Source organism: Rosa rugosa, chromosome 1 (genome assembly GCF_958449725.1).
Source record: "Rosa rugosa chromosome 1, drRosRugo1.1, whole genome shotgun sequence".
In the NCBI taxonomy this organism is placed as follows: domain Eukaryota; kingdom Viridiplantae; phylum Streptophyta; class Magnoliopsida; order Rosales; family Rosaceae; genus Rosa; species Rosa rugosa.
The window spans coordinates 7,115,897-7,137,448 of record NC_084820.1 but is presented as its reverse complement, the minus strand read 5'-3'; the positions used below and the strand labels follow the sequence as shown (position 1 = coordinate 7,137,448).

Here is a 21,552-nt window from a genome sequence, read left to right as displayed (position 1 = left end):
AACAAGTTAAAAAAAGAGGGTGCAAAGTAATAAGTGGGTTTCTGTTTGGTTCAGAACCGAAAAGAGAGTCCTGCTCTGAATCAATGAATTTCTAAATTTCAGAAATTGGAGAAGTGGGGGTCTGTTTCTCTGAGGTAAAGGAACAGAGAAGAAAAGTAAAAGAGTGTTAGTAGTGAGCAGTAAAAGTCCCTAAAAACCGTACAATCATCTCTGTTCCAGACACCCAACTCTGCATAGTCCTCACTCCTCAGAAACCAAAAAAAAAAAAAATTAATAGTATAAAACTGTGATAAAGACTTCTCCTTTATTCATTTTTTACTCACTTTTTTCAGTCTTTTCTTTAGTTTATGGGTTTCCGGAGAGTGTCAGAGACAAGAGCTGCCACCACAGCAGAAGCCAGAAGGAACAGAGGTGCAGTCATAATACGTGCAGAGGAGAGAGAGACACAGAGGAAAACAGAGCAAAAACAGAGAGAGAGAGAGAGAAAAGCTTAAAGAAGGGAGGTGGCAGGGCAGTAGAGCTAAGCACTGTAATTCAGAACCATTAGTTTTATCCATGTACAGAAGATTCTGCAGCCTAAATGGTCCCTGAAATAAATATACCTACTCTACTCCACCATCTATTTTCTGCTCTATTAAATCATGCACACTCTCCTCTCTGGCTCCTCTGCCTCTCTATTTCCCCCTGAAACTGTCTGAATAAGTTTTTGGGTTGCATTTTCTTTGAGCAAGTCGGTTTGTTTTTTCATTTTTGGGGTTTTAATGATGAGTAGTAGTGGTGTGAGAGGCATGAGGTTTCCTTTTACTCCATCTCAATGGCAAGAGCTTGAGCACCAAGCTCTGATTTACAAGTACATGGTTTCTGGCATACCAATTCCTCCTGATCTCCTCTTCTCCATCAAAAGAAGCTGCTTGGACTCTCCTCCTCTCTCTTCAAAGCTCTTCTCTCCTCACAGTGAGTTCTCTCCTCTCTCTTTTCTCTCTGAGCTGAGCTTCTCTAAAGATTGAAACTTTTGTCAATGTTTTGAATGGGGTTTTGTTGCAGTTGGGTGGAACTGTTTTCAGATGGGCCTGGGGAGGAAGATAGACCCAGAACCAGGAAGGTGCAGAAGAACAGATGGGAAGAAATGGAGGTGTTCAAAAGAGGCATTTGCTGATTCTAAGTACTGTGAGAGGCACATGCATAGAGGCAAAAACCGTTCAAGAAAGCCTGTGGAAGTTTTCAAAGCAACACCACCAACATCAGCAAATTCAAACTCAAGCACATCACCAATCACCAAGATTTTCAACTCACCTTCCAATTCACTAAGCACACCCTTCCATTCACTATCTTCACTCTCACCTAATGAAAGTAGCTACAATAGTAGTAGTTCTGCTCATCTTGATGATCATCATTTCCTTTATTCAAGGCCAAACATGGGGTTTTCACAGCAAGAAAGAGGCACCTCCTTGTTTTTGGAATCTGCTTCGTACAATAATAATCCCCTGCATCCCAACTTAGAATACAGGTGATTAATCTGTCTTAAATGGAAAAGTTATATTCTTTTATATATATATATATATATATATATATAATATCAATTCACATTTTGATGGTTGTGATTCTGTTTTCTTGAAGATCAAACAGGTTTAGTTATGGGGTGAAAGAAGACGTGGATGAGCATGCATTCTTCTCAGAGCCTTCAGGGAGTGTTAGAGGCTTCTCTGGCTCTTCTTCATCTTTGGATCATCATCAAAATGAATCCAATTGGCAGCTCACAATGAGTTGTTCTAACTCCTCTTCAAAACAGAGGACGTGCTCTGCTTTACAAACAGAGCAATATCCTCATTTGCAGCTTCAGAACTTCAGTGACTCCAAAATGGAGAGAAGAGAAGAAACCCAGAGAACCATACATCACTTCTTTGATGAAGGCCCTCCCAAAGATAGAGATTCATCTTGGCTTGATTTGGATGGTAATAATAAATCTTCAAACAGTGGATCAGTTTCCACCACCAGGCTCTCAATCTCCATACCAAACTCTGCTCATGACTTCCCCATCTTCAATTCAAGAAATCATCATGGTAATTCTTTTTTACCTTTAGGGTTAAACTGATTTGTATTGGTTCTTGAGACCTAGATGTGATTGTTGCCTAATAATAAGTTCATTTTGTTTTCATTTGCAGATGACTGAACAGCTTCCTGTACTGGGTTTCTGAATCAGAGGGCCAAAACCTGTACTTACTTGGTGTCAACTCTTTTTTGTGTAATGTCTAATTAGTGAAGGGAGGAGGAGTACTATTTTTCTTTTTCTTTTTATAATTAGTTTGAATGTGGTTGAGTTGGGTTATAATTTTTATTATTGTGTTTTTAAATGAAGGATCCTATGTATGTCTCTGGCCATCTTGGTTAATTTGATATCCAACCTTCTCTTTTTGCAATTCATATAGTAGTTCCAAATGAGTCGGGCAAAATCTGTGTTATATTTTAGGGTACCATATTGATGTTTTGTTTGTTTGAAATCATAATTGAAGAGGTTGGACCCAATGGACCCCAAGATTGGCTAAATTGTCAGTTTTAAATCTGAATTCACCCAGGTTATGTTGGCAAATAGCATACCAATTAATCCTTGCAAATCTACAAAACAAAGGCAAGCATTGATCACCCTTTTAAATATATCCACCACCCACTATACTGAGAAAAGGACACCTCACAAATCTCATATGACTCTTCCCTTTCTCTTTTGGGAGCTGGCTTGAGTCCTTCGATTTCATATAGATAGTGTATGTAATCTAAAATCCAACAGCAAATTGCATGTGAGTGTGACTGGAGTGACAGTTTCATAGATATAGTATCTCTATACAGATACAGAGGAACCAAAACCTAGATATTCTGCTATCTACTGCTTCAATTCTTGCTTATACAAGTTGTATTTATCCAATAACTACAAAGAGCTAGCTCCCAATGCTTCATCAAATATTACATTTATGTTGGATCCCAACTCTTTATATTGTTCATGTTTTATTAAAACAATTTCTTTCGGAGCTCAAACGATCATACGGTTGGTTTCCTTTGGACTATAACATTACACCCTCTACCTCTGCTTGAATTCTACTGAAATTTCGAAACTCTAAAATTCACAAAACTCTGTGTTCTTTATGGAATTTTTCTGAAACAGTAATGATCACTCCCCACGAAAAAGACTGTATGGGTGAGAAAGCTGTATAGTCGTACGGATTTGGCAGCAAGCTAGGCAGAAGCAGTGGAGCTTTTGCACAGACAGCACAGTTGAGCTGAAATGTTCTCAAGCCTGGGTTGAGTTGGCCCAAAAAGACGATAATACGAGAGCAACTTTTCAGATTTATACACTACTCTCCCATGAGGCCATGACAGAACATGCATGAGCACTAACAAAACCCTCGGCACACTTATGAATAGTTTGTTGGCAAAGGTTGCTTCCTCATTTTACTTTTGCCGGACTTGTGGATTTCAAAATTAGATGTCTCAGCAAAGAGATTAGTACCGATTCGTCGGTAAAATCCCCCATGGAGGAATGCTAGCTATCTTCCCCTTCTACCTTTCCCTTTCAACCTTCCCCACTCAACAAATGACATGTGGATTCCACTACCACTTTAAACTCAATATTTATTACATTGAATAACTAATTCTATTTTTTCTATTTTTTTTTTTTGAGTTGAAAAGGTCACACTTTTATAAAGTTCTGCAAGCAGTACAATAATGACTTGCCCATAGGGCCGTCAGAAGAAGCCATTACATAGAGCACACTACACTAGCACACCCCTCACACAAGCGTACTACTCAGCACACCTACCTTTTAGTATTAAGCTCAGACAAAGAAAAATTAGAGCTCTGAAGAAAATTAAAAAAGACAACAGAGCCCCAATCTTTCTCCGCAGTCTTTCCTGCTCAAGCCAAGAAAAATACAGACCCACCCTCTTTGTGGACAAAGAGAGAAAGGCCCACTACTAAATTAAAAAATAAAAACATAGGCCAACAATGAACCCAAAGCCCCACAGAAATGGACCATATCCAAGGCCCAATTTCCGCAAACCCTAGAGGAGAAGACAATCCTGGTGTTGCAGCCGCCACCTCCATATGGGCCCAAAACCTAGCACTGCCGCTGCCGCCACCCTCTCGGAAACCCCCGTCATCGCCATGGAAGCTACTGCTCCCATGGAAACCACTGCCGCTGTCAAGGACCAAGCCCTGCACCAGATCGCGGCCAACCTTAACCTGGCCAGCAGCGGTGATGTCAGCCTCATCCCTATCAACGCCTCTGGAGGGAGAATTCCACGACCAGTGCCCTGATTCATCACAGCTTCTGTCCAATGGAGGAGCACGAACCTGATCCTGCCAGTCCCCGTCACCAATCACTGATTGCCAACCAGCCCTAGACGCCTTCGACCAAGGTGGCCCAAGCATCAAAACTTCTCTGATCCTCACAACCAGAGGATCACTGATATGCAAATTCAACTCCCAACCGGACCCCCGAACTCCAGCCCCGCTCACAGTCAAAAGCAAGAGACCACAGTTTATGAACACAAGGAAACGCCGAGCAAGCCCGCTATCAGCCCCGAGGAAAAGACGAGAGAGAGGTGAAAAACCTTGCTCAATCGCAGGTACAAGACCGCCACTAACTAGCCGCCGCCAAGAAAACCCTCTAGCGAGGGTCAGAGAAGAAAACATTCTAGGTCTGTTCCATCCGATATAGTTAGGAAAACCCTGGATCCTATTTTTTCTATGTCTCCCCTTCTAATAAATGTCTCACATTTTTTTCTTTCTATATTTTATTTTGACTTTGTAGGATGTTTAATTTATTTTGCATTTCTTTTTTCTTAAATAATTTTGCATTTTTTAATTGTTATTTTGACAATATGGGTTGTGGTTTTTTTCTTTTTAGCTTGCATTATTATTATCCAGTAAAACATCGATCACTTCCAATACTCTTAATCACCATCTAACTTTGCTGGCGAAACTTTCATCACCTATTTGAGTCCAAGTATCATCCCCTGATCATTCTCAAAAAATAAAATAAAAAGTATCATCCCCTGATCTAAAATATGCAAGACTGGCTACAGAAAGAAACTCACTATTGTATCGTACTAGTACTTTCATTTTTTTTTTTTTTTTTTTTGAAATAGGGTCAGTACGGCTGTCCTCAAGCCTTGACCATTAATGAAACCTCAGAATACATGGGGGGGACATGATACCTAAACCCCAAAATACAATAAGCATAGAGAGAACATCCTAGATTAAAACCGGGATTCTCCACAAAATCTATGTATTCTAACAAGCACCAATTAGCGAAGAGTGCATCATTGGCTACTCTATTCGCTTTACAAAGGCGGTGACATACCGGAAAGATTTTGCTCACGCGGAGCCATAAGTTACTATGACTATCAGCTTTCCCACTATGTTGCCACCGAAAAACAATTTCGGTGACACTAAGTTTCATCCTGCCACTAGGAGGTTGCGACCATTTGGGAACTCGCCACCAAGCTAGGGCAGACCAGGCACACAAAAGGTGCAGTCCGGGACAGAGCCCACATCGCCCTACCACTACTCGGTAGGGACTTATTACCGGCATAAAGCCACAATTAAATAATAAAAACCAAAGACAATAAAACATAAAATAAAAGGAAATTGGGCCCATAGCCCAAGCCCAGGCCCAAACCCCACTTAGCCCAATCGAAGAGAACAGCTGCCTGCAAGCATCTCGCCACCGATCTGCAAGCATCTCCCCACCACCCCTTCTGCAACTCCTCCGTCGTTCCATCACCGGCAGTGCCTCCGCCGGCACCTCCCTTGCAGCATGCGAACGCAGGTCGCCCCACCAGCCCTTCCTCATTCCCAGCACACCAAAGAGATGAGCCGCCTCTCCCAAACCTTCCCCTCTCCAGATCGGATCCACACGAACTGAACCCGATCGAAAAATTCCGATCAGATCCAACCCAGACAGAACCCATCCTCGACCACCTCCCCAGATCGGATTCCGATCTGATCTGAGATCCTCAGATCCAGCCTTCACTCCCTTGGACGACGCCACCACTTGCAGACCGCCTTCCGGTCGTGGGGAGATCGAGCCCAGCCCCACACTCAAGCCACCGAGCCCGCAAGCACAGCCACCACGCGGTTTGGGCAGCGAAACCACCACGCAGCCTCCTCTCCGACGGGATTTATTACATGGACAACCACCACCGGGCACCAGGCCCCTTCCAATCCCGTCCGACGACGCCGCCACGAGGGCGAGCCGCCGGAGGGAACACACTCTGAATATTATGGTTTAAATCTCTTGGTTGTTTGCTCTTGGTTATTCGTACTAGTACTTTCATAATCATTAGGACACAAACATGGGTCAGCCAATTCAACCGAATAAATAGAAGCTCTTCCATCTGTGGTTTCTATGAGTGGTGGAAGAGTAATGGTATGCCCGGTGAAAGGTTCAGTTAGCTCAATTTCTTTAAAAAAAAAAACAACAATTTTTAAAATCGTCGTTCAATTTCATTTCCCCCACCAAAGAAATGAAATTGAACGAAGATTAAAAAATGAGAATGGATGCTAGAGAAAAAGAAAAGAGATAAAAAAAAGATTTGATTGAACGAAGATTAAAAAATGGGAATGGATTTCAGAATGGATGCTAGAGAAATAGAAAGAGATAAAGAAAGATTTGAGAGAAAGGGTTTAGGTGTGGGGAAGTTTGACCTAGATGAACCCAGAAAGAAAAAAACCACAACCCAGATTGTCAAAATAACAATTAAAAAATGCAAAATTAATTAAGAAAAAAGAAATGCAAAATAACTTAAATATCCTACAAAGTCAAAGTAAAATATAGAAAGAAAAAAAATGTGAGACATTTATTAGAAGGGCAGACATGAAAAAAATAGAATTAGTTATTCAATGTAATAAATATTGAGTTTAAAGTGATAGTGGAATCCACATGTCATTTGTTGAGTGAGGAAGGTTGAAAGGAAAAGGTAGAGGGGGAAGGTAGCTAGCATTCCTCAACCTCCCTGTAGGAACTAGGAACTGGTAATGCCAATATATCAACAACTGACAACCCCGCCAATGCTCTCATGAGCAATTCAAACAAATCAGATCTGATTCGCTAAATACACGTACATGGTCCAGCTTTTCAATGTTTAGGATGAAATCATATCCTTGGAGAAGCATATGAGGTGAAGGTGCTGGGAGCTTAGCAAAACTTACAAGGAAAGGAATGAAGCTTCTATTACTATTGAGTTTTAGAGGTACAAAATATAAACATGAGGACCACAAACACCAATAAAATAATGTAGTTATTCTCAGCTAATGGCTCAGGCCCTCATGTTAAAAGAAATAAGTTGTTCAAAATTGCACATATTTACTCCTGATCTAGTACAGTTTAAGATGATGGAGATTAATCCTCATCATCAAGATCCCCATTCGGCTTATCACCACCTTCTCCTCCATCACTCTGAACATCTGCAGAATTTTCTCTTCTAGGACTGGACTCCGGCTGCCTCTCTTGCTGCTCATCATCATCATCGGATTCCGACCATGCCCGCCTCCGTCGACCTGCAGGTGCAACCTAGAACATAAAAGATAAAGTACGTTACTGCCAGCAGGAAGTGACATAAAAATTGACATTAATTTACTTGGATTCTTAGCTAAGATATCAGTGCTTCTAATTGAGAGAACTCAAACAAAGGACTATAGAAAGCTTTTACCTCATCCTCAACATCAGAATCTTCAATGCCAAAAGCTGCTTCAAGAGGATTTTGAGCATTCTCTTCATCATCCTGCTCATTCGTATGACCTGGGGACTCCTGGTAGTTTGTGTTAGCATCTTCAATTTCCGGTGCTTCCTGATAGTCCATCTGCTCAGCTTCTGCTTCCTCCGTTTCATAACGCGACCTTGAGTACTTGTCCTTCTTTCTCTTCTTTCCACCTTTTCTCCTTCTCTTTTCACTATGCCCGCCGTCCTCATCATCCATATCTGAAGGCCTTCGCTTAGAACCAGATGTACTACTCTTCCATTGCTCCTGAACATGCCAAAATATTGAAAAACTTAGAAACACAAATATGTCAATATATAAAAGCTATCCATTTTCTGTATCTACCAGGATCCATCTTTTTATTCAACGTTAGAGGGATTTTAACTATACAAGCCAAACCATGACCAGGTGGCCTGAGTCGAGCATGTCATACATGAAGTGAAAGGAGCTGTCACACTCCAATTGTAGGGGGTAGCAACATGAATGTACAAACAAACAACTCAGTTATCAATCTTTACCTTTATGCGCTCAAAATGCTCCTCCTGTTGTCTCACTCGCTTTAGTTCGTCCTCTTGCATTCTCCTCTCCAACTGTTGCACAGAAGTATTAACTAGTGTAGGGGCAAAAAATTACAGAAATGTACCGTCACCATAGTGGTAGAGGATGAAGCAATTTTTGAATATCAAACCTGGAACTTCCTCTGTTCTTCAGCCTTACGACGGGCTTCCTCAGCAATTGCCATCTGACGAGCAAGTTCTTGTTTCTGCCGAACCTTCTGCTCTTCATGCTCAGCTGCTGTTAAATGAACTCTTGCAGCCTCAAGCAAGTGGCTGCAGTACTCAACATGAGTGTCAATCTTTTTCTCATCAAACCCATGAAAGTGAAGGCTGGAAGCAGCAGACAGTTGTCTAAATAAACGAACAGCATTTTCTAGCTCTGCAACTGTTGACCGGACCTAAACACGGACATATATATGATGTTATGCATGTGAATAAATGAAATCAGAAAATTAAACATATATTCACTAAAAAATAAATGGCAAGAATACTTCAAATGAGAAGGTTTTTCGAACCTCATCCACAGATTTTTTTGGTTTTTGTAAGGTTGAAGCTGAGAACTTTTGCATCACAACACCTGCATCAAACCTAAATGTGTAGTTTGAAGGTGCCAAGTGAATGGCTCTCATTAAAGTTTTTTTGCAGTCTTGCCACTGCTCCGCTTCATAATGTGTACGAGCTATATACAGTAGGATCTGAGAGTCCGTGTTGTTAAAGAACTTCCTCAAGCAGTTTTGATACTGCAAAATTACTAGTCATCAGCACATGCATACATTTCCAAGAAAACTAATAAATTTAAAGTCAGATAATAGAATAGACATAGAGATGAGATGAACTCACCATTTTCACAGCCAAGGGAAAATTGCCTTGAGCAAAATAAACATGTGCCAAATTTATCCATACATCAGGCATCTGAACAAAAATGTTCCCACTGGCAGCTTCTTGAACCTACAATCACAGGCAAACAGCAACAGCAACAAATCTTAAATTTTGAAATCTGCATCTACCAAATGATCTAGTAACACATAATAGATTCCAATTGTTTACTATATAACTTACCTGTGTAAAAATGTCTTTTGAAACATCAAAGTGACCCTTCTCTGCAAAGATCACTCCAGCACCATTGGCAGCATATAAATTAGCAGAATGTTGAGCCAGGACCTATAAGCATGTAAAAAGTATTTTTTTTTAAAAATAACTATTGGATGTGCATGGCACATTACCCAATAGATGATTGAAAACAAGATGAATACCTGATTGATACAAGTTTAACAAATAATATGGAAATATAGAATATATATATTGATCACAACTATCTTTACCAACAAAAAAAAAATGAAGAAAGATCTTGTGTGTGCACGTGCATTCTGTCTTAAAGCCCATAAGCATTACATTCCAAGATAATGACTCTAAAAGGACAGGAAAATAAAATAAAAGTAAAAAACCAACGTACTTTAGTGTAGAGTTCTTTTGATTTTTCCAGATGTGTAGCTTCCAACTTGGGATTTCTTTTCTCATTGCGAATTGCAGCAAAATAGTTCCAGTTTCCCTATACAGGGACAAACAAGCATATAAGGTATAGATAGTATTAAAGTAACATCAGCAAACACAGTTACGAAAAAAGAAAGTTTCTGGAAATATAACTTTGGCAGTTTTTTTTTTTTCAAAATACTAAAAGCTATCAGTTGAGTACTATTTTGATGGCAGAAAATAATTGGGAGAAGCATGCCCAATAAAGTAATACACACCAGAGAAAGAGTGGCATAGGAATCCTTTCCCTCAGTTGCTTCACTAGCAGCCCGAAAGGTCTCTTTTGCCTTAACCCAGTCATCATTTTTTAATTCCAAGTCACCAAGCATCAATAATGCATTTGGGGACTTGTTATTCACCTTCAGTGCATCATTAACCTATAGAAAGGAGTGGTCAGTTTTTTGAGTGAGAGAGAGAGAGAGTCAGTTTTTTGAGCGAGAGAGAGAGAGAGAGAGAGAGAGTTATATGCATACCAGTTCAATGCTTAGTTGTAAATTATTTCGAGCTTTTGCAAGGCCAGCAAGTCTCAGATAAGCATCTACATAGTCTGGATACTGCAAATAAGAACATATGTTTAAAAAAAAAAACATTAAAGAAAAGAATGGACCATGACATATCAGAAGACTTAAATATAAAGCAATACGACAATCAAGTGTATGCACATGCAGGTATAGAAACATACCTTGAACAAAATCAAACGGTAAAATATGCTTGCCGTTTCAGTGTTGTGTAATTGCTCAAGTAGTCTGGCAAGGTTAAATAGTGTTGTGACTTTATTCCAAGGTAATTCGACTAAGTGACCTTCTTTCTCAAGTTGATGGAATATTTGCATGTCCTTGTATTGAAAAATAGATGCATCATCATCAATAGATGGGGCTTTTTCTTTACCATCAATGAAGGCCACCCATATTCCATCACCTAGTGCCTCTCTGAAAGTTTGTTGAGCAAGCTGACAGATAGAAGAATATACACACTAGTCAATCTATGTTTGCTTTGGAGGTAATAACAATAAGATTCCAGGAAAGAAACATAACAAATCCACAAACCTCAAATTCTCCCCTTTCAAAATGAAGTACCCCAAGATTGTTAAGAACATCGATTGGTACCTCCTGACCTCCCTTCTTCAAAAGATTACGTGCCTATAGAATATTTGACGATTATTAGAGAGAGAGAGAGAGAGAGAGAGAGTTCAATATAAGGAAGACAACGTTGGCTGAGAAGAAATTCTTACAGTTTTTAGGCAGTCCTGAGCTGCTACAGCATCAGATGAAATCAATAATTCTCCCAGATCAAGAAATGCCTGCATTATAGTCAGATAAAACGTGCAAAATAAGAACATGAGGTTAGAGCTTTACACGAGGATTCAATGGAGCACCCTACTGGACATCTCCTGTTATAAATGGGTTCATTACCTGGGCATCATTTGGGTCAATTTTTGTAGCCTTCCTCATAAATTCCAATGCCTTCCCTGTCTGCCCAAGCTGAACATATATGTGACCAAGAGCCTATAGAAAAGAATCTATTAGCTGTGAAAGAAGAAGAGAAAAAGATCATTGAGACCAGCAAAATTTGAATCCAACTCACTTTCAGTGTCTCGCAGTTATCAGGGTAAATCTCCAAGACCTTTTCAAAGTTCGACAGTGAACTTTTAAGATCTCCCATCTTCAGTTGTACTTGTCCCAAACCTGACACCGAGAGCCCAAAGTTATGCACAAACATAAATGTAAACCATGTCACATGAACATGAAGCCTACGTTAATATGCAGAGTTCTTTAGTACGTAATCTATCCAAGATTCATATGGTCCAAGCATAGCAAGTCAAACACACCAGGAAAGAATCAAGGTGCAGAGAATTAAGGGCCTATTCGTGTCACATGTTACATACCTTTTCTGACTCTTCCAAGCATATAATAATGATGGTTTAAAAATATGAATGCAGGGACAAGCATAACAATGAAAACAAAGGATGCGAGCAACCAACAGGGGGGAGATATATATATATATATATTATGTTAAAGTCTTTTTCTTTATCATGGTACCATAAATGCCCCAAACGCGCTTGGCAGACCCAGGCACAAAACTGGGGCCTCCTGCACAACCCTAGTCCCTTTAGGAGACAGGAAACTCCAGAGAATAGCTAAATAGGTAGGTGTGAAGGGGTTCAACCCCAGACCGCATGGAAGCAAGCCATGGACCTGGCAATTCCTACTAACCCCTTAGTGAAGCTATGTTAAAGTCTTGCGTTAGATATATTAACAACTAATCGAAGTAATTACTAATACTATGCCAAAATATCTGACTCATACAAATTTAAACACTAAAGATTGTTTATGACTGATAGTAACTGACCATAATAAGGAAATATGAATTCTTGGGGTTTACTGATTTCCTTGACAGATGCCATGTAGTACACTCCTGCCTTATCATAGTCCCCCTGCAACTCAGTGCAATCAAATATTGCTACCATTAGTAATCCAAAAGAGTCATAGGCAAAGCATGAAAGTCTGAAAGTGCTGGAGATAAAGACTAAAATTAACGATATTAATGTCACCAGAATAGAAGATACAGTAACATGTAGAACTAATGGTGCATAAGATATAACTGAATTTGCCCCCACACACATTGACGTCCCCCAAAAAAAAAAATATTTCCTCTGCTTTAAAATTTCTTTACCAATATAAAAGAGACAATGTAAAGAACCCTTCATTATCATGACATTGTCATATAAAAGAAGCATAATCTTTTTACCTTGCTATGGTAAGATCGTGCTAAATTGTAGTAGGAATGCGACTTTGTTGGTCCATGGTTGGTGACAGCAAGTGCAGTCTCAGTAAGTTGCTCAACTAAAAAGTGCTGACCAGTGTAGAAAAAATGGTTTGCCAGATAGTTTAAGGCCATTGCACAATAAGGGTATAGCTCAAAAGCTCTCTGCATTTTTTCCATTCCTTTCCTTATTCCAGCAGCTATCAAATAATACAGCCAGATATTAGACTTCCCAAGGGCCAGAAGTATGGACATACAATAACAATAATCAAAATAAATAACAGAATTCGATAAGTATAATATAAAATGCTGACTTTTATAGTTGTACCTGCATTAGTATGCAAATCCAAAATTGCAAGAGCAACAAGAGCCTCAACATTTTCAGGATCTAACTGCAAGTATAATAAGTTCATGAAGATAGAAGAACTGTGGCAGGTACAAATGCAGATTCATCATTGAGCTATCACTTGCCTGTAAAACCCGCTGAAATGCCTGCCAAGCTTTTTCAAATTGACCCATTTTGTAACGACAGAGACCAATGCCAAGTCTCACAGCCGCAGGACAATTGGGATTCACTTGCAGGGCTCTCTGCATGGAACTTCACTGTTAAAACAACAAACTATCTAACTAAAAGAAAATTTTCTAGAAGAGAATAAATCTTGAGGTTAAGAAAGAGTGAATTTGTTGGGTTGTACAGGTTAATAAATAGGAGGATGAATACAAACCTTGTACAGCTCCAATGAATCAGAATACTGCCCACGATTAAACTCAACGCATGCCTGCAGATATCAAAGGTAACTAATTTAAAGCAAATGCAGCATAACTAATAATAGTCAACCCCAATTTGGTCTCTCTTGCTCCCTGCGAGTTAACCAGGTCTGCAATATTTTAATTAGTTCCCCGTAAGTGTATTTCCATAGTACCTACCACTAAATTTCCACTCTCCCTCAACTCTTGCTAACATTCCATTTCCAAAGACTTTTAGAGAGCCAATTGCCACAGTCATAGCACATAGAAATACAGGACATCATCACCACATTGGACACCCGTTGAAAATCCCATATTTAAAAGGATTCAAAAAACACTCTTATAAGTAGCAGACAGAATTGTTCAACAGAAGGAATACTGGTTATGTGTAGACAGAGGAGCAACACGTGAACAAAACTAATATCGTCTATTTTGTTTTTCATATGTTGAAATATCGATGACATCTTCGTGCATGTGATCCTAAAATGGCAAGCAGTACACTATTCTTTAGCAGAGAGATCAAGTACAAACCTGACCCAAAAGGGAAGGGACGTTATCACGGTCTCCATCTAATACAATCTTGAACGCATTAAATGCCTGATCTACTTCACCCTTGGCCAGTAAAAGCTGACCTGTGAGCAGAAACAGTGATAAAGTTTAGAGAATCTTAACAAGCATTGTCTAGTAAAGCATAGACAGCAAACAATTTCCCCACATGAATTCAGCAACATAGATCCTTTTGTGGCACTCATTGAGAATGCTTGACAAGTAATAGTATAAGTAAGCAATAGATGTATAAGAAACTGACGCCAGAAAGACTCAGAATACAAATTGAGAACAAGAAGCAACTTTATTTGCCATAAAGACAAAATGACACAAAATCTTTTGGATTCCATAGTTCACAACTGCAACAAAACAAGAACACAAGGCCAGTCCCTGAAAACTCTTATTTGCCGCAGTAAGCACTCTATAGATCAACTACTTGGCCAGTCTCAGGGCACCCGAGAACATATGCAAAACACAGCTCCAGCAGAGGACAATTCCTTTGGACATTGTAGTTACCGACATGAGCCATATCCAGTAAGAAAAATATAACAACCACTGTAACTATACCTACCTTTCCCAACCCATGTAGAAGGCTCATGAATGTCTATTCTCGATGCTTTATTGTAAAACTGTGTGGCTAAAATGAAATGCTCCTCCTTTTCTCTCTGTTTCGTCTCAATCTTTCCAAGGTAGCTGTAATAGGCCCCTAATGCATTCAAAATAGCAATCCTCTCGTACCGAACATCCGCATAATACTCATCAATCTCTGCACCAATGCAAACAATAACACCACCTGAGCACCAAAAGCAAGTAATAAACCAAAAAAAAAAGGCATATGAGAGTGTCGAAAAAGTGTGATTACCAGGACTAGACCCCTCCTCCAAAATCTGGCGAAACTGTTCTAGTTTCCCTTGCTTGAAATACTCTCTCTGCAGCATTACAAATTCAAAAGTAAGTAGCTCATCACCTCCATATCACCATTACCTTCAATTCGAGCCAGAATCGAAACGAAACGATTATGCACTGAATTGAAGTTTCAATTTTTTTCTCATACAGAATGAGTATTAAGATTTAACAGAAGCAAACAAAACAAAAAAACGAACCGCGATAATGAGCCAGAGATCGAGAGGGGCTTGCTCGGCCTTGAGGATATCGAGGATATCCGAAGCGTCCCTAGGAAGCTGATCGAGAGCAACCCTAACCTCCTCCTCCGAATTCTGCACCGGTATATAAACTGACGCCATTGATTTCCCAAATCAGCGAAGCACAGAGCTCATTCAAAAACGAAACCCTAACTCCGTCTACGTCTCCGTTAACTTGCCTGAGAGAGAGCCGTGAAATTGAAATCGGAGAAGAGAATGTGGTGGTGGTGGTGGTGGTGGTGGTTTGAGAGAGACGCAGAGGCTCTCAGAGAAGAAGACCCTCCATTCCCGTTTAAAGTTTCTTCCTTTTAAGCTTTGTTTGGCAACCGACCAAAAAAGAAATTAAAGGGGTTTTCTTTGGTAAAGGTATAAAAGCTTTTAGAGGTAAAACAGTTAAATGTGAGAAATTATTTTCACAATTTGTTTTGGCCAAAAAAAACAAGGAGAAATATTTTTTCAGATTTCGATATTATCTCAAAAGAGCGCGAATACAATCTTGATGAACACATATTTAATAATTTAACTTTTTATTCACTACTTGTGTCGAACATTAAAACATCTAAGTAGTCATTAATTTCGTTAACTAGACTTTTAAAATAATACATAATGTTCACTTCAAATCATATTCATAGCCTATTAAGAGATATTCAACTTATATTACATTGAACAAATGTTCTTATGACCATATTTTCTATGTTGTTATTGTGTTTGTACGTTTTCTTTTGTTATATTTAAAGGAGATTCACTGACATAATCTTAACCCAATTCATCATCACTTTAGCCAACACGAAGGGTCTATTAATGTGACAATTTATGTTTCATTCATTCAATATTGTTGCATTGCATGGCTACACCCAAACAACTTTATCTGAGTCATTGTTATGAACAAAAATTGAAATCAAATTTTTATAAAATAACTATATGTAAACTTTCTAATCATTCGTCCCCCAAATCAAAATATACAAGTTACATATCTCTTACCGTTTAAACTCTCTCTCTGCCTCTTGTGTATAGAGTATAGACTATAGAGAGCTATTTGGTTTTTCTTCTCCGCAGCTTCTCCCTCGCGCCAAACAGCCCCTAAAAATCACACTAGCCTGAGCCTGAGTTGATTGCTCTCTCTCTCTCTCTCTCTCTCCAGGTATTCCCTCCTTTCAAATCCTGGTTATAACTCTGATTTGTCTTAGATTTTCGCTTCAAAGTTGGAATTTTTACTCAGATTAGGGCTTAGGGATTTCACCTCCATCGAAATTCATGTAAACACTTTTTGAATCGAAGTTAAAACTATATGTACCTGATGCCTGGTTGGATTCTCAATAGATGTGATTTTGTTTCAGTAATTTTCAGCTGATTCAAGTTGGGTCATTTCAAATTTATATACTTGGTTGTTGATAGATTATAAGAGTTTATCAAGTGAAAAGCCTAAATCTTTAATCGTCTTTATCAATGAATTACAGAGAATCTGAGCAGTTGAAATCGAAGACGATGCCGCTAAAATGGTAAAGAATAAAGCTTTGAAAACCCCTAGTGCAAGGTCTGAAGTATTCTCTGTTGCTTTTAACATTTGATGGTTTATGGTGCAATTAGGGTTTTGCATTGGCAACCCAATGCAGGGACGACGGTGAACAGTCAGATCATCAACGAAGTCACGCAGGTTGTGGAGAGCATCAATGGGATTAAGGAAGGCAGATGGAAAGCCACCATCACTTTCTACAAACCCCTGCTTCGAGGTAGATTTCTCATCTTGGATGTTTTTGTTTGATTTCTCTTTCCAAAGTTATAATATGGCTTTTGTTACTTTGTAAAAGATTGATTCTGATACGATTGTATATGTATGCTACCAGAGCAGACTTTGGTGGGGGAATACCCGCGTGATTTCTTGGGGATTGCACTGCCAGAGCAGCCAAATAAGTACTACCTTATAATCCGACCGCTTCGCATAGTTCTTGAAGCTGATTCTACGATTACAATGATTATGGAGAAACTGCAGTCTTACAAACAGAGGGTCTCGCTTAATTTTGAGGTTCTTTCCTTTTTCACTTTCAGCTTTAGTGTAATCGAATGTATGATATTTGAATTTTGACGTCCAAGGAGAGAAAATTGGTTTATATGATTCTATGGTGTAATTGTGTGTAGGGATTTCAATATCAACTAGGGGACTTCCAATTGAGAGTGGGGAAAGTTCTCCCGAATCACTCTGAGAATTTGAGAGGAATAGTTATGGAGGTAATGCACTCCATTCACAAACTTCATTATTTTAATTTGAGTGCTTGTTCCTGTGTTCTAGAACCTCTGGATGTTTTCTTATTTCTTTTTTTGAAACGAATGTTTTCCTATTTCTTACCACAAGAAGATGAGAATAATATGCCAAAAGCAGAGCTATCATAGTACAATGAACCTATTGGCAGTATTCACCAGAATGTTTGTCAAGCACTTACAGTAATGCTTGATGATCTTTGTGGGGGGTACATAGTTAAAGTTTGCACTGAAGATTGGAATACATGCTGATGGACTTTGTAGACCAATTTTACCACTTCACAGAATACCAACTGGATCTATTTCTCAATCTCTCTATTAACTAACTCTCATTGCAGAATACCAGCTGGATGTTAAACAAAACAAACCTTATGAACAAAAAATGTTTTCTGCTTTCAAAATTATTGGCTTTGCATAGGATTCCATTTACTTTCCACTCTATCTAGCAACATTAGATGTGAAGAACTGTTCCACTCTTTAGATTGTCAGTGCTTAATATCGCCTTTTTCTTTTGTCCCCTTACTTTTCTTTCTGATAGTTGTTAATGTCGCTGAAGATATTCATGTGTTGTCATTGTGCTATACTGCCAAATCGTTTTTGATTGAAGTTACTTCGGTTCTACAGGTGGAGTACCTACCCATTTCTTCAATGGAAAAGGCAAGGCAAGTCATGGAAGAGTTTATGACCATATGGGATCAGGCTGTGTCGAAAAGAGCATTACCAGGCCACTTTGTGCATATGGAACCAAACTTTGGTGAGTTTGGCCTTGGAGACCAGTATACTTCACAACACACTGCCGTCCAATATGCTGCTGTTATGGCTCAACTAATTGCGACCGTGCAAGCAGTGCAAGGAAGAAATTAGGAACAAGAAGATCTTCATGTTTGTCACTGGCACAAATGGTTTGATGTGTTAATGTTTTCAATCCCAGTTTACTCTGGGACCAAGGGGAGGAATGAACATCCAAGTTAGGTTTTGGTTCCATAAAGTACATGGTAGTTTGTTAAATGGAAAACATGAACTTGTTACTCTCATCACCTTGTTGGATTCTTTAGAGTTGAAAGAACGCTTTGGTTTTCGATGGAAGACCGAAAGCGTATGGTAGAGGTTTGCATGCTCTGGAGTAAGGGCTGCTTCTGCATTTACTTTCTGTGCTCCTTTCTCTTCTAAGTTTAGTAGAAAACCAGTGAAATAGCACAACTTCTCTTTTACATCCAATTACAGAGAGGGAATTTCAAAATTTGGAAATATCTCTAGGAGGTAATCTCGGGCTACTACTAGTTTGTAGTTCAGGATAACTTTTAGCCGGGATCGCAGACACGTGATACTGTGGGCTAAAATTCTAATGTACTTGGGCCCTTTCATATATTTGGGCTCTTAAATTACTGGCCGATGACTACAATGTCCTAAGTTAGATGTTGAGAAATTGCGAACCCATGCGACAGAAGCTCTATAAATTACGAAAAGGAAAGAAAAAGCAAAGGGTTTCAGTGCGTAGCCGCGCAGTGTGAAATAGCGTCCACGTGAAGGCACAGAGAACAAAAGCATAATATTATGTATATATAGGGCAGGGCAGCATTACTGTTCAAATGTTATTGAATTGATACACCGGGTATAAAATCTCAGCTTCTTGGAAGGTATAGGGGTTTTGGGTTCACTAGCCTTCCCTGTTTCCTCTCCACCGCCTCACTCTCAGGTTACCCTGCATCATCATCGTCCATCATCTTCATGGTTTTACATTCTTAACTAGTTTGCAATCGTGGGCTAACAATATTTTTGTTGTTTGTTTATGTTCACTGAAGATTGTACTATAATAATGAGCCAAGCGCCACAATCTGGTGCTCCTGCTCCCAGAAAGGTTTGATGCACTGCCTTTGTTAAATGTGAACCTGTAGTTTATTACAGTATTTCTGATTTGCTTTGTTTTGATGCAGAGGAGGTTCAAACCAAAAGCTCCTCGCCCGAAGGCTGAAGTTAAACCGTAGGTTCAAACCAATGTATTTTAGTATTGATTATCTTTTTCTTTTATGGTTAATTTGGTATGTTGTTCTTAATCTCTCTGTAGCGATCCGGAGGAGGAAGAGCAAGCTAGTCATGCTGAAAAGGAGAGGGAGCTGCTCAGACGTTTCCATGTATGTATTATGACACTGATTGATTGATTGATTGGTTTGCATTGACATGATCTCAAGTTTTAATCCCAACATCTGATCTTTGGTATGTTGTGTCTTAAAAGGAACAATCTTTGAGGGTAAAGCCGAAACACGAAAAGAAAGGTAAAGGGTTTTCTCACTTTGCTTTGAGACTCTTGGATTTCGATTTGGAATTTAAATTTACTAGTCATCCAACTCTTGCAATTTTATCCAATCAAATTCAAATCAAATAGGGTGGAATTTACTAACTTAAGTTGGATGGTATGGAAGTTATGATTCAATGAATGACAACAATGGTGTTAATTTGCAGAGAAGCCTGTGGAAGTTGCATTTGGTTCTGGGGGTCAATCATCATCGACCATAAGATCATATGGGGCTCCCAGGGGTGCTAATGGTATGATCATCTTCAGTGTAGTCGTTTAGTTTATGGCTGTTAATGGGGATGCTTCTAGTAACATCACTCTTGATGGTATTTCTGCAGGTGGTGGTTTTAACCCGGTCATTCAAGAGGAGAAAGAATACAAGTCACCATTTGTAAGTTACATTGCAACCCTATACATGAAAGCCAAAATGACTATGATTAGTTGTTGGATTTTTGAGTACTTTGTAGGTCTGTATGTTTATGTATGAATTCGGTTATTTTTAAACTTGGGATGATGTTATTCCAGGATATCTACGGTCATTACCCTATATCTCTTCCTCTGAGGCAGCCATCTTCTGAAGATCCTGGTATGTTTGCAACAAATCTGAGGATTAGGTTGCATAGATTTTCCAGTGAGATTAGGGTAGGAATTTCAGATAGTGTTAACTCATCTCTATATTAGAGTAAAACGTGACTTGACTAATTTCTTAATATGAAACTTTGTAGCTTGATTCATATATTTTTGTTTGCAATCTGAGTCCTGTGTCATCTTCTATCATGGTGAAACGTGACTTGTGTTACATATGAATGCACCTAATGTTCTACATTGTGCAGCAATTCTTAACCAGCAAGAATTTGGGGATGGTTCAGAGGAATCAATTTATGATGAAAATGCAACACCAGCGGCAGATGATCTAGATCTAAAGGTTGGTTGATCTGAAGATTAAAATGCCAACAGTATATGCATGCTTAAATCAGTTTGATTTACTTTTGAGGGTTTGTTGGCAGGAGGAAAATAGAGCAACAAGTATGTTCTTTCTTCATTTACCACCGACCTTGCCTATTTTAAAGCAACCAGCAGGCCAACAGGTAACCAGTAGCTCAGGGGCACCGGGAGGTGCACATAATACAGAGAAGCCTTGTTCTTTGGGTGAGTTACCAGCTGGCTTCATGGGTAAGATGCTGGTGTACAGAAGTGGTGCAATCAAGCTGAAGCTAGGAGACACCCTCTATGATGTGAGTACATTTCATAATAATGATGCAAAATGGAATGTCGTCTTGTTTTTCCTTTCTTTTTCTCCTTATCTTTTGATGCTATATCTACTTTTGAATTACTTGGGCTCATTAACTATTACACACTTGTAATAAATTCTTGTCAGTCACCCGAAAGGAAGATATCAGATTTCTAACTAGCATACCTCTTACCTTTTGCATGGATGCAGGTCTCTACAGGAATGAACTGTGATTTTGCCCAGGATGTTGTGGCTATTAATACCACAGAGAAGAAGTGTTGCACTATTGGGGAGCTCAATAAGCGAGCTGTTGTGACCCCAGATATCGACTCCGTTTTGAACAGTTTAGAGGACTTATGATGGTACTGCTCATTTGCAATACAGTTTTGGTCTCTGGTAACCCGGTATGCTTTTGAGGAAATTTTGAGTCTTAATTAATACTATCAGAGGAAATAGATGACAAATTTCAGTGGCGAGATAAGAAATTTTTTAGTATACCAGCCACAATAACTTGCATAAGAGTTTATTTTTTGACAGTCATGTGAAATGAACCTATTGCAACTTATTCTCTATTCTGTTTTATACAGACTGAGGTACAAATCAGATTACTCAATAAATGTTCATTTTTTAATACAAATGTCAATTGTAGCTTAAACATGATGTGATATGTGACCTTTATACATTTGAACTACAGAAATGTTTTCACTGGTAAACTGATGTTTTGTTTATTCCAAGG

At 39.1% G+C, this 21,552-nt stretch overlaps 4 protein-coding genes across 5 annotated transcripts; 3 read left to right on the top strand and 1 right to left on the bottom strand.

Annotated features, from left to right (window-relative positions):
• The first annotated feature begins 321 nt into the window (after positions 1 to 321).
• On the top strand, positions 322 to 2,355 carry LOC133727102 (growth-regulating factor 1-like). 2 transcript variants are annotated; one of them, XM_062154730.1, is made up of 4 exons: positions 322 to 954; positions 1,045 to 1,507; positions 1,627 to 2,060; positions 2,163 to 2,355. In XM_062154730.1, exons 1-4 carry the CDS (start codon positions 762 to 764, stop codon positions 2,168 to 2,170), a joined length of 1,098 nt encoding a protein of 365 aa, XP_062010714.1. In that variant the 5' UTR covers positions 322 to 761; the 3' UTR covers positions 2,171 to 2,355. The 2 variants fall into 2 exon arrangements, with proteins under 2 accessions (XP_062010714.1, XP_062010713.1); XM_062154729.1 differs by having other exon boundaries at positions 324 to 954; positions 1,618 to 2,060.
• Positions 2,356 to 7,206: 4,851 nt separating this feature from the next.
• Positions 7,207 to 15,356, bottom strand: LOC133713836 (protein CTR9 homolog). The gene is made up of 24 exons (XM_062139876.1): positions 14,998 to 15,356; positions 14,757 to 14,823; positions 14,466 to 14,660; positions 13,880 to 13,980; positions 13,327 to 13,380; positions 13,069 to 13,189; positions 12,930 to 12,989; positions 12,587 to 12,801; positions 12,188 to 12,272; positions 11,423 to 11,523; positions 11,251 to 11,343; positions 11,070 to 11,138; positions 10,885 to 10,977; positions 10,521 to 10,787; positions 10,312 to 10,392; positions 10,057 to 10,215; positions 9,762 to 9,857; positions 9,368 to 9,469; positions 9,149 to 9,256; positions 8,824 to 9,048; positions 8,440 to 8,706; positions 8,270 to 8,341; positions 7,704 to 8,018; positions 7,207 to 7,564 (listed from the first exon to the last, which is right to left on the bottom strand). The coding sequence occupies exons 1-24, from the start codon at positions 15,136 to 15,138 to the stop codon at positions 7,394 to 7,396; spliced, it is 3,258 nt and encodes a 1,085-aa protein (XP_061995860.1). The 5' UTR covers positions 15,139 to 15,356; the 3' UTR covers positions 7,207 to 7,393.
• Positions 15,357 to 16,031: 675 nt separating this feature from the next.
• Positions 16,032 to 18,437, top strand: LOC133713831 (mediator of RNA polymerase II transcription subunit 20a-like). The gene is made up of 6 exons (XM_062139871.1): positions 16,032 to 16,177; positions 16,494 to 16,535; positions 16,624 to 16,766; positions 16,881 to 17,059; positions 17,173 to 17,262; positions 17,917 to 18,437. Exons 2-6 carry the CDS (start codon positions 16,522 to 16,524, stop codon positions 18,154 to 18,156), a joined length of 666 nt encoding a protein of 221 aa, XP_061995855.1. The 5' UTR covers positions 16,032 to 16,177; positions 16,494 to 16,521; the 3' UTR covers positions 18,157 to 18,437.
• A 141-nt stretch (positions 18,438 to 18,578) lies between these two features.
• LOC133713824 (uncharacterized) lies at positions 18,579 to 21,444 on the top strand. Its single transcript, XM_062139857.1, has 11 exons — positions 18,579 to 18,988; positions 19,095 to 19,150; positions 19,227 to 19,273; positions 19,358 to 19,424; positions 19,526 to 19,565; positions 19,753 to 19,836; positions 19,924 to 19,976; positions 20,111 to 20,171; positions 20,419 to 20,510; positions 20,593 to 20,820; positions 21,027 to 21,444. The coding sequence occupies exons 2-11, from the start codon at positions 19,109 to 19,111 to the stop codon at positions 21,174 to 21,176; spliced, it is 864 nt and encodes a 287-aa protein (XP_061995841.1). The 5' UTR covers positions 18,579 to 18,988; positions 19,095 to 19,108; the 3' UTR covers positions 21,177 to 21,444.
• The last annotated feature ends 108 nt before the right edge of the window (positions 21,445 to 21,552 follow it).

What these genes read in the sequence shown, in the direction of transcription:
- LOC133727102 (XM_062154729.1), top strand. Translation starts at nt 762, where the DNA reads ATGATGAGTAGTAGTGGTGTGAGAGGCATGAGGTTTCCTTTTACTCCA. An exon ending in AAAGCTCTTCTCTCCTCACA is followed by an intron (nt 955 to 1,044) that starts GTGAGTTCTCTC and finishes GTTTTGTTGCAG; the next exon opens with TTGGGTGGAACTGTTTTCAG. An exon ending in CATCCCAACTTAGAATACAG is followed by an intron (nt 1,508 to 1,617) that starts GTGATTAATCTG and finishes GTTTTCTTGAAG; the next exon opens with ATCAAACAGGTTTAGTTATG.
- LOC133713836 (XM_062139876.1), bottom strand. Translation starts at nt 15,138, where the DNA reads ATGGCGTCAGTTTATATACCGGTGCAGAATTCGGAGGAGGAGGTTAGG. An exon ending in ATCTCTGGCTCATTATCGCG is followed by an intron (nt 14,824 to 14,997) that starts GTTCGTTTTTTT and finishes GTAATGCTGCAG; the next exon opens with AGAGAGTATTTCAAGCAAGG. An exon ending in TTCCCTTGGCTGTGAAAATG is followed by an intron (nt 9,049 to 9,148) that starts GTGAGTTCATCT and finishes GTAATTTTGCAG; the next exon opens with TATCAAAACTGCTTGAGGAA.
- LOC133713831 (XM_062139871.1), top strand. An exon ending in GGGTCTCGCTTAATTTTGAG is followed by an intron (nt 17,060 to 17,172) that starts GTTCTTTCCTTT and finishes AATTGTGTGTAG; the next exon opens with GGATTTCAATATCAACTAGG. An exon ending in TGAGAGGAATAGTTATGGAG is followed by an intron (nt 17,263 to 17,916) that starts GTAATGCACTCC and finishes TCGGTTCTACAG; the next exon opens with GTGGAGTACCTACCCATTTC.
- LOC133713824 (XM_062139857.1), top strand. Translation starts at nt 19,109, where the DNA reads ATGAGCCAAGCGCCACAATCTGGTGCTCCTGCTCCCAGAAAG. An exon ending in AGCTGCTCAGACGTTTCCAT is followed by an intron (nt 19,425 to 19,525) that starts GTATGTATTATG and finishes GTGTCTTAAAAG; the next exon opens with GAACAATCTTTGAGGGTAAA. An exon ending in TAGGAGACACCCTCTATGAT is followed by an intron (nt 20,821 to 21,026) that starts GTGAGTACATTT and finishes GCATGGATGCAG; the next exon opens with GTCTCTACAGGAATGAACTG.